The sequence below is a fragment of the Erpetoichthys calabaricus genome, chromosome 3 (genome assembly GCF_900747795.2).
Source record: "Erpetoichthys calabaricus chromosome 3, fErpCal1.3, whole genome shotgun sequence".
Classification (NCBI taxonomy): Eukaryota; Metazoa; Chordata; class Cladistia; order Polypteriformes; family Polypteridae; genus Erpetoichthys; species Erpetoichthys calabaricus.
In genome coordinates, this window is record NC_041396.2 from 92,977,473 (window position 1) to 92,988,961 (window position 11,489).

At 40.3% G+C, this 11,489-nt stretch overlaps 1 protein-coding gene across 2 annotated transcripts in view; it reads left to right on the forward strand.

Annotated features, from left to right (window-relative positions):
* elk4 (ETS transcription factor ELK4) overlaps positions 1–11,489 on the forward strand; it is a 90,270-nt gene that overhangs the window by 58,169 nt on the left and 20,612 nt on the right. For both annotated transcript variants that reach the window (XR_007934434.1, XM_028797137.2), the window contains exons 4-5: positions 1,259–1,477; positions 10,573–10,692. Coding sequence is in view for 1 of the 2 variants with exons in the window: in XM_028797137.2 (XP_028652970.1) it covers positions 1,259–1,477; positions 10,573–10,692 (339 nt within the window). In the remaining variant the exon portion in view is untranslated. The remainder of the gene's footprint in view (positions 1–1,258; positions 1,478–10,572; positions 10,693–11,489) is intronic.

Consider the following 11,489-nt stretch of genomic DNA (forward strand, 5'->3'; position numbering starts at 1 on the left):
GTCTTGAGGCACAAATCTGGGGAAGGTTACAGAAAAATTTCTGCTGCTTTGAAGGTCCCAATGAGCACAGTGGCCTCCATCATCCGTAAGTGGAAGAAGTTCGAAACCACCAGGACTCTTCCTAGAGCTGGTCAGCCATCTAAACTGAGCGATCGGGGGAGAAGAGCCTTAGTCAGGGAGGTGACCAAGAACCCGATGGTCACTCTGTCAGAGCTCCAGAGGTCCTCTGTGGAGAGGGGAGAACCTTCCAGAAGGACAACCATCTCTGCAGCAATCCACCAATCAGGCCTGTATGGTAGAGTGGCCAGACGGAAGCCACTCCTTAGTAAAAGTCACATGGCAGCCCGCCTGGAGTTTGCCAAAAGGCACCTGAAGGACTCTCAGACCATGAGAAAGAAAATTCTCTGGTCTGATGAGACAAAGATTGAACTCTTTGGTGTGAATGCCAGGCGTCACGTTTGGAGGAAACCAGGCGCTCATCACCAGGCCAATACCATCCGTACAGTGAAGCATGGTGGTGGCAGCATCATGCTGTGGGGATGTTTTTCAGCGGCAGGGACTGGGAAACTAGTCAGGATAAAGGGAAAGATGACTGCAGCAATGTACAGAGACATTCAGAATGAAAACCTGCTCCAGAGCGCTCTTGACCTCAGACTGGAGCGACGGTTCATCTTTCAGCAGGACAACAACCCTAAGCACACAGCCAAGATATCAAAGGAGTGGCTTCAGGACAACTCTGTGAATGTCCTTGAGTGGCCCAGCCAGAGCCCAGACTTGAATCCGATTGAACATCTCTGGAGAGGTCTTAAAATGGCTGTGCACCGACGCTTCCCATCCAACCTGATGGAGCTTGAGAGGTGCTGCAAAGAGGAATGGGCAAAACTGGCCAATGATAGGTGTGCCAAGCTTGTGGCATCATATTCAAAAAGACTTGAGGCTGTAATTGCTGGCAAAGGTGCATCGACAAAATTTTGAGCAAAGGCTGTGAATACTTATGTACATGTGATTTCTCAGTTTTTTTATTTTTAATAAATTTGCAAAAACCTCAAGTAAACTTTTTTCACGTTGTTATTATGGGGTGTTGTGTGTAGAATTCTGAGGGAAAAAATGAATTTAATCCGTTTTGGAATAAGGCTGTAATATAACAAAATGTGGAAAAAGTGATGCGCTGTGAATACTTTCCAGATGCACTGTATATACAATTACATGCTTTAATGATGTTAGTGATTTTTATTTTTGTAATTTTCTTTCTTTGCAGTCAGAACTGTCTCCTTCATCATATGAAGCAAGTATCTCAGACAGAGACCTTGAGAAACTGCCATGTAGAATTAACAGTAACAATCTTACCACCAAGTCAAAGAAGCCAAAAGGTTTGGAGCTGACTCCTGTACTGGTGGTCACAAGTAGTGACCCAAGTCCTTTGAGCCTGGCCAGTCCATCACTGCCCACAGCATCACTGACCCCTGCTTTCCTTCAGGTGAGTCCATATATTAGGATATTAGGCTTTTCTGTCTTTATACTGTAGTTTTTACTAGCTGGTAGTGTCGGTGAGTCTCTGCATTTTAATGATGCACCTTCTTGTTTTATTTGGAAGTTGCTTAAAACAGTTTGTTTGAAAGTATTGATATTATTTGATTTAACAACCTTCAAGAAGACATTTTAAATTTGGAAAAAATTGAAGATTAAGCCTTTTTTTTTTTTACCACCAGGGGGTGCTTGTGTTCAGGATAAGAACTAAAACTCGAACTGTAAGAAAGGTTTCAAATTGTGGGCAATGCCAGTTCCCAGTAAAGGTGACAACATTTTAAATTGATAATTAACATTACCTATGTAAAGCACACCAGTTTACAGACTCAGGACATTGAACATATTTACCAATATAATAATCAGAGTAAAACACACAAAACATTGCCGTTTATATACATTGTCTTCATAAAGCATTCATATTCCTTTGATTTTTACACATTTTCTCATGTTGCAGCCTTATGCTGAAATCATTTAAATTAATATTTTCTCCTCATCAAGCCAAGCAACACTTAATACTCCAGAATGACAAAGCAAAAACAAGATTTTAGAATTTTTTTGTAAATTTATTAAAAGAAAAAAACTAAAATATCACAGTGGCACAACTATTCAGACCCTTTTCTCAGTAATTTGTTGAAGCACTTTTGTAAGTGATTACAGCTTGGAGTCTTCTTGGTTATGAAACTTCAAGCTTAACACACTTGGATTTGGGGATTTTCAGCCATTCTTTTCTGCAGATCCTCTCATGCTCTGTCAGGCTGGATGGAGCCTGTCAATGGACAACTATTTTCAGGTCTCTCTAATGATGTTAAATTGAGTTCAAGTCTGGGCCCTGGCTGGGCCACTCAAGGACATTCACAGATTGACCCTAAGCCACTCCTGCGTGTCTTTGCTTTGTGCTTAGGGTTGTTGTCCTGTTGAAAGCTTAAACCTTTGGCCCAGTCTACACTTTGGAACAAGTTTTCATCAAGGGCATCTCTTTACTTGTTTCCATTCAGCTTTCCCACAACCCTGACTAGTCGTCCAGTCTCTGCCTCTGAAAAGCAACCCCACAGTGTCATGCTGCCACTACCAGGCTTCACCAGTGGAATGGTATAGCACACATCATGAGCGTGGTCTGGTTTCCTCCAGGCATGATGCTTATAATTGAGACAAACAGTTCAGTCTTGGTTTAATCAGACCACAAAATCTATACATGCCTTTTTGCAAACTTCAAGCAGACTATGTGTTGTTTGCGCACTTTGTCATTAAACCCAGATTAGTGGAGTGTTGCAGTGGTTATTGTCCTTCTGAAAGTTTCTCTAGTCTCTACAGAGGTTCCAAGTTCAGCCAGACTGACCATCAGGTTCCTGGTCACCCTTTATTACCAAGGCCCTTTTTCCCCAAGTTGCTTAGTATGGCTGGGCAGCCAACTCTAGAAGAGTTGTGGTTGTTTCAGACTTGTTCAGTTTAAGAATTATGGAGGCCACTGTTCTCTTAGGAACCTTCAGTGTTGCAGAAATATTTTTGTAGCCTTTCTCAGATCTCTGCCTTGACCCAGTCCTGTCTCTACTTCCTGCAGGCAGTTCCTTTGAACTCATGGCTTAGTTTTTGCTCTGTCAGACATTGTCAGCTATGGGACCTTCTGTAGACATGTGTGTGCCTTTCCTAATCATGTGTAATCAATTGAATTTATAACTAGTAGACTCCAAACAGGTGTAGCTCCATGTATGTAAGCTAAGGTTATCTAGGATAAAAGTGGAGAAAAATTACAACTTCAGTCTACTATGGTTACTCAAGTTTGGTCCTGGAGGGCAGGAGTGGTTGGGGGCTTTTGCTCCAACTTAGCTGCTTAATGAGAGGCTAATCCTTGATAATAACAGAACTTGTTAGTTCATGTTATGCCACATTAATACTTTAATTCTGCCATGCCAAGTCATTTTTGTATTGTAGATTTTTCTTTTATGAGAATATCATCAAAATGATTTGTGGTTAAGAACAGATTAGTAATTTTCTATTTCTTTCCAAACATGTAATAAGACAGATACCTGATGACGAGCGCACACACGTTAATGGGACCAAGTTATATGATGAGCTGCTTGTTCGTTTGTCTTTAGAATCCCATTATTAATTGGCAGATGTTTAAGAATATAAGAACTGAGTAAGAGCAGTGAATTCAGCCATTAAAGTTTGCTCAACTTCCACACGGTTTTCTTGCCCATGGGAAATACACCTGAGATACGTAAGATGAAAAAATGAACGTAAGATGAAAATCTAAGAAACATATGGTATCTGTCACCTCCATTGACATCCTACAATATTCAGCATTGCAGGTTAGTTTCTGAATTTATCAGTTTATTTTTTGAAAGCTTAGTAAGTATTTAGGGCATTAGAGTGGTGCAGCCAGAAGTCTCCACTTCCTAGTGTCTTTTTGCATTGCTTTGACACATGGTCTTTCCGTCGAATATCTTCTGTGTTGTGTTTGCATGTCTTCCCAGAGGGTATCCAGTTGCAGTTAAATTGAGACACATGCTCAGCTTAATCAGCAACTCTAAACTGCCCTAGTCTTATTTTATTGTTATTGTTCAAAAACACATTTTTAGGCATTCCAAATTGATTATTGAATTGATCCCTCCTAGCTCACAATGCTGAAGGAATAGACTTTACTGTCCTCCCTGCAAAAATAAATTGAACAAATCCATATTACTAAACGAGAAAGGTAAACCGGATGGACGCAGGGACATCCGGCCATGGGCCGTGGACGCAAAAGACGTACTGCGCAGGTGCCCCCACAAAACCCCCCCCCCCCAAGCAACGGAAACCGGATTGAAAGCAACATAAAATAAGAAATGAGGCACCGCGCCCATAGCACACAGAAAAAAGGAGTCAAGACGCCGGCGCCGCACGAAGCCCATGACACACAAAACGGAACACACACAAAGAAGAGGATTGAGACCCACGACACACAAAGCCCCCCTCCAGTAACTGAAATAAGAAATGAGGCGACGCGCCCCTAGAACACCAAAAAGAAAGGAGTCAGACGCAAGCGCCACATAGCACACGAAACGGTACGCACACAAAAAAGAGGATTCATACTCACGACACACAAACACCCCCTCCACTAACAGAGATAAAAAAAAGTGAGGCAACGCGCCCCTTGCACACAAAAAAAAAGAAGTCAGACGCGAGCGCCACACAAACCCATTGCACACGAAACGGGACAGACTACGGACATAGCACACGAAACATACACAAAAAGGAGTATTCAGACCCACGACCACACTAACATAAATAAGAAATGAGACACAAAGCCCCATTACTGAACGAACCGTCCGTATTAAACATACGTCATCTGAACACTTTCAAATTATGCAGCATAGATCGATCTCATTACACTGATGCACTATTAACTGTTCAACCACAGAAAAGGCTCCATATTAAACATACAAAAACGGCCAAGGCTCAATACAAACAATGAACGCCGTAAACTGCAACGGGCTTCTCACACAGCACAGGCAAATCGATTACAGCTGCAGAATAGCACGTCCCAAATACTGCACATACAACGACGTGACATCCGTCTTGCCACACTATTAATTATAGATGAATGTACAATGGCATCCACTCACTTACTCAATACCATTGATAAACTTCTACAAACGTTGATGAATAATAATATTCCCTTTGGAGGAAAGCTACTTTTATTACGAGGAGATTTTACACAGTGCTTAACTATTGCTCCACATCCAATGCGCTCAGCTATTGTTCAGTCCATCTTAAAATACACGGACAATTGGCATTGCGTTGATGAATAATAATATTCCCTTTGGAGAAAAGGTACTTTTATTAGGAGGAGATTTTAGACAGTGCTTAGCTATTGCTCCACATGCCATGCGCTCAGCTATTCTTCAGTCCACCTTAAAAGACGCCGACGACGTCATACATAAACAACAAGAGACCAGACTACAATACATATACAAGCGCGAGACCTGATTGGTGATAATACGAAGAAACGAACAGTCCGCATATTAACAGTGAGTGCGATCCTCCTTATTACATATCCATATTCCTAACAATAAAGATCAAACAAGTCATGAATTCACGATCACGGGTACAAAACGAGACGGCTCAAGTAACGGGACCACAAACACGAACCCGCATCAAAAAAAAAAAAAAACATCGGCGCCTACAACGCGCTTCTAAAACCGCGGAACAAAAAATGTTACGCAGACAATTGGCATTGCTTTCAAAAGATACAGTTGGTACAAAACATGCGATGTCCAGATCCCGAATATAACAATTGGTTATTACAACTGGGAGATGGTACACTCACCAATACAGATGTACTTCACCCAGATATTATTACAATTCCTCAACCCTTTATCTGCGACTACTGTACTTACTTACGGAGATATTTGGAACAGCGGTCTCATTAGACCAAATACCCCTTTTAACACAACGAACTATATTACAGTAATCCCTCCTCCATCGCGGGGGTTGCGTTCCAGAGCCACCCGCGAAATAAGAAAATCCGCGAAGTAGAAACCATATGTTTATATGGTTATTTTTATATTGTCATGCTTGGGTCACAGATTTGCGCAGAAACACAGGAGGTTGTAGAGAGACAGGAACGTTATTCAAACACTGCAAACAAACATTTGTCTCTTTTTCAAAAGTTTACACTGTGCTCCATAACAAGACAGTTGTTGAAGGCGGCAGCTCACACCCCCTCCGTCAGGAGCAGAGAGAGAGAGAGATAGAGAGAGACAGATAAAAAAATCAATACGTGCCCTTCGTGCTTTTAAGTATGCGAAGCACCATGCAGCATGTCCTTTCAGGAAGCAGCTGCACAAAAGATAGCAACGTGAAGATAATCTTTCAGCATTTTTAGACGAGCTTCCGTATCGTCTAGGTGTGCGAACAGCCCCCCTGCTCAATCGCCCTACGTCAGGATCAGAGAAAGTCAGCGCAAGAGACAGAGAAAGTAAGTTGGGTAGCTTCTCAGCCATCTGCCAATAGCGTCCCTTGTATGAAATCAACTGGGCAAACCAACTGAGGAAGCATGTACCAGAAATTAAAAGACCCATTGTCCGCAGAAACCCGTGAAGCAGCGAAAAATCCGCGATATATATTTAAATATGCTTACATATAAAATCCGTGATGGAGTGAAGCCGCGAAGCGCGATATAGCGAGGGATTACTGTATGTCCAAAAAATATTAATGTTGATCACATTAATAACCAGGTCATTTCATTACTTCCTGGAGAGGCACACCTCTTTCTAAGCTCTGACACAGTTGACTCTGATGACGACAATGACCATCTTAATTTCCCCTTAGAATATTTGAACACTATTAACCCAGCCGGATTACCACAACACAGTCTTAGCCTTAAAAACGGAACAATAATCATGCTATTAAGAAACCTTAACACTAAACAGGGTTTATGCAATGGTACACGTTTAGTCGTCTACACCAGGGGTAGGCAACGTCGGTCTTGGAGTGCCACAGTATGTGCAGGTTTTTGTTCCAACCCAGTTCCTTAACGAGAACTCAATTATTGCTGATGAAGCACATATTGCTTAAGTGACATTTTAATGCTTCATTTTAGTGGTCTCGCTTGTTAAGGTTCTCCAACCTTAATTGCTTATTTCAATCTTAAACTGCTGCATTCAGTGTTTTAATTGCTCCTTATTAGCAATAAGATGTGAAAGACAAAGCAGCCAGCAGTTCTCCAGCTAGCTTTTTTCCAATTACATCTGTGTGTGTTCATCATGCACGGTTTGATTTAATAAAACACTTAATAGAAAAATGTGACAGACTGAAAATGATCTGTTTTAGGCTTCAAATCATTTGGATGATATCCTTGGAAAGGAAAAAAATCTACGATATAAAAGTCTTACATTGCACAGACTAACAAGCCATAAAATTAAATAAGGTCTGAGACTGGCAATGATTGGTTTCTAATTAAGCAATTGGGTTGAATGAAAACCTGTAGCCACTGCGGCTCACCAGGACCGACATTGCCTACCCCTGTTTTACATCTTATTGCTAATAAGGAGCAATTAAAACACTGAATGCAGCAGTTTAAGATTGAAATAAGCAATTAAGGTTGGAGAACCTTAACAAGCGAGACCACTAAAATGAAGCATTAAAATGTCACTTAAGCAATATGTGCTTCATCAGCAATAATTGAGTTCTCGTTAAGGAACTGGGTTGTAACAAAAACCTGCACATACTGTGGCACTTCAGGACCGACGTTGCCTACCCCTGGTCTACACCATGACACACAATGTTATTCAAGCAACAGTTCTTACAGGATCACATACTAACAATACTGTTCTAATTCCTAGAATTGACCTTACAAGTTCTGACCTGGAATTACCTTTTACACTTAAACGGAAACAATTCCCCATTAAACCTGCCTTTGCCATGACCATCACCAAATCACAAGGACAAACCATGGACAAGGTTGGCATCTACCTATCTGAGCCCGTTTTTGGACATGGACAACTTTATGTGCCCTTCTCACAAGTTCAACGTTCATCTGACGTTAAAGTTAAGGTCATAAATGCTCCATGCCAAGGAAAACTCATTCAAGGACAAGACACCATCTTTACTACTAATGTTGTTTACAAAGAAATTTTCCAATAAACCTTTATACTGTGCCAAACACTTTATTGTTTGCTTCCTATCTGCGTCATCTACACCTTCACACTATGCTATATCTCATTCATACATCACGCTCTTTGTAATTTTCCAACACCAGGGGTTGGCGAGCGAAGCGAGCAGGGGGCGGAGCCCCCTAGTTAGGTACAGATAATAGAAAGTGTAGTGACAAACTAAAACCATGAAAGAATATGTGTGAGAAAGTGGGAAAATCGCAATCTCTGCTGGATGGGCTGAACTGGATCATCATCATCGTAAAAATAATAAGCAACATACAGAAGGGATATGGGGAGGCTAAAAATACCTTCCGAAAAGGCCATTCAGGTGATATTTTATTTAAATGTAAGTATAAGGCATATTATGAGAATTTTAGGATGCAGAAGCCATTGTAGTAATTTGGGAGTTAATCTGTCGTACCAGTGTTTTGCACAATATTGACATGTAATTTGAGATTTTTTTAACATGCACATTACATGTTATTACATGTACAAATGGAAATTTTACAAAGAAATTGACCTGTCCCAAAGTGTTTACAAAATAAAGACAAAATCCCCAGGAAGTGTTAGAAAAGTTCTTTACTGATGCATTGAATTGACTCAAGAAAAAACAAAAACGGCAAGGCCAAAATATTTAGCCTTTTGACAATTTATAGTCTATAGTGGAATTTTTTTGATTTCATAACTGACAGCAACCTCCTACTGTAGTTTCTAACAAGATTGGCATAGATCTCTTGAGGTGTCTTAGCTCATCCCTCCATGGCAAATTGCTCCAGCTTGCCCAAATTAGATTGTAGCATAGATAACCTTGAGCTCCCTCCAAAGATTCTCAACATGATTTGGATCTGAGCTTTGAAGATGCCACCCCAGAACTTTGATTTTGTTGTCCTTTAAAAATTCTGGACCAACTTCAATGTGTGCTTCAGGTTATTATCTTGCCGAAAGAACCAACCACGACCTAAAGCCAGACAGCAAAAGTCTTCATATTATTCCTCAAAATGCCAACCTAATGTGCCTTCTTCATGATCCCATGTACCCAAACAAGGTTCCCTGTGCCCGAAGCAGCAAAACAGCCCCACGTTGTTATGCTCCTACCTCCATGTTTAACTATGGGAACTTTGTTTTTACAGTTGAAGACTTCCTTTGCCAAATAAAAGCAAAATCTTTGTGCCCAAATAGCTCCAGTTTTGTCTGATTTCAAAAGCTCACGGTCATGTTTCAGAGAGGCCTGGACAAACTTCATTCTGACTTTGATGTGCTGATGTGTGAGTAATGCAGTTTTCTTTGGATGGTGACCTTGAAGCCCCCTACAATGAAGAGCCCTCACAACAGTCTTTTTTGAGATTTCAAGTCCTGAGGAGGCCAGTTCACTGACAATTATCTTTGTAGAGATCCAGGGACTCTTGTTGACATCTCTGATGATTTCCCCTCCAAAGTCTTTGATATCTTGCTTTTGCGACTCTACCCAGGTTTGTTTCTACCAGAACGTGTCTCCTAGTACTTTGCAATTATACAACATACATCTGTTCTGGAAACTGTGAAATGAAGTATGACCTTAACCCTTAAGATGGGCATCCACAATCTTCTTTCTGAGGTCCATACTTATTTCTTTGGTTTTTGGCATGATGAAATTACTTGTTACAAAGAATATATGAGTGACACCTCTCAATCTGAAGTGCCACTAACCCTGCTCATTTGAGTCTGTGTAGTAGAGCTCAGTGCTGATTGATTGGCACAATCAAGTCATGTGGGGTTTGGCTTGGGTTTCAAACCTGAAAACATCAATTTGCTACCTGAGGATTTCACAAGGGGGAATAATATTGACTGCCCCATTTTTCAAGAAATCTGCAATACAGCAAATAATACAAGATTTTTACAAAGTGTAAGAGATGGGGGGTTTTGTACTGAAGGATATTTTACTCTATAAGGTTTCATGAACGTTGTTAAACTTGGACAGGATTTTAGGAAAATGTTTCATTTCTATTGGGTCGGTTAATAATTTTGTTCATACTTCTAGCTTCCTCCATTAATTCTTGCTCTTCTCCTAGCCTTGTTAATTTTAAAATTAAGAATTTTGTTTATTTACATTTTTGCTTGAAACAAAGTGATAACTTTATGTATGCAGTTCTTAAAATGTCACTTCTTGCTAGTCAATATGAAACTATAATTCTGTTTGTTAGCCTCACACTGATTTATTTGAATAAACTTTCATTTATTTTTATATTTAAAGAATTCTGAGGCAAATTTAAAAACAAAACATTTGACTTTCTGTATTTTTTTGAGAGCTGACACTACTTAGTACTTCATAGCTTGCCGTCATACTTTTAAAGACTAGGGTGAGCACATGTTGGCAAACAGCCTAAAAGCTCAACATCTTTATAAAAAAAATTTAATTCTTCTTCATCAGACCCCAACTCTGTTGCTGACCCCAAGTCCGTTACTGTCTAATATTCACTTCTGGAGTACGCTGAGCCCAGTGGCACCTCTGAGCCCTGCAAGGCGACAAGGAACACATACTTTATTTCAGGTAAGCCTTTCAGCACTTTAATATATGTAGTGGAATTTCATATGCAGGAAATTCATATTTAAAGATGGATTTACAATGGAAGCACACTTCACCCTGACAGCATTGAAAATCTCCTATATGTGTAAAGTTTATGTGAAAATTTACTCCCACATCACAAAGACTTGCAGGTTAGGTTAACTTTAAATTAATCAGGAATGGCACTCTTTTTTTCTTGCCCGGTTCCCTGTGGTGCTAGATACAGAAATTTGGATATGTGATTGGATTTCAGAGGAGAATGCATGGGGGTGTCGCTTTTATACAAGGTATGTCCCAGTGACCGCAGGATTGTTCTATAAAGCACAAATGTAACAATTGGCTGACCTAGGCCACCGATTTATCCATATTCCATTTGCAGAAATATGGTAGCAATTCCCTATATGAGAGTCATTTGCTATTCACTTAGGAGAGAAGTGTCAGTAGAATAAATAAGCAGCATGTTTTACAGTATAAATCTGCTTATATGTCTTTAAATGATTTATTCACCACCCTTCCATTGAGGGATTTGGCTCAGTGGAGCAGAGACCTAATATTAGAGACTCCCTTCAAAGGAAACAAATTTTGCAGCTAACTACTGTTAATAATTTACTTGTCCAAAATAACCTTGAAGCGGTTAAGGCGAGTCTGACTAGGATGCTATTGTGTTCTGGCACAACATTTTTTATAATTAGACAGGAGCACCGTGCTTTCCCTTGGAAGCCAGATTATCCAGTGGGAAATGAACTGTATTTGGCATAAGATTATTTTTCAACAAAAATGCA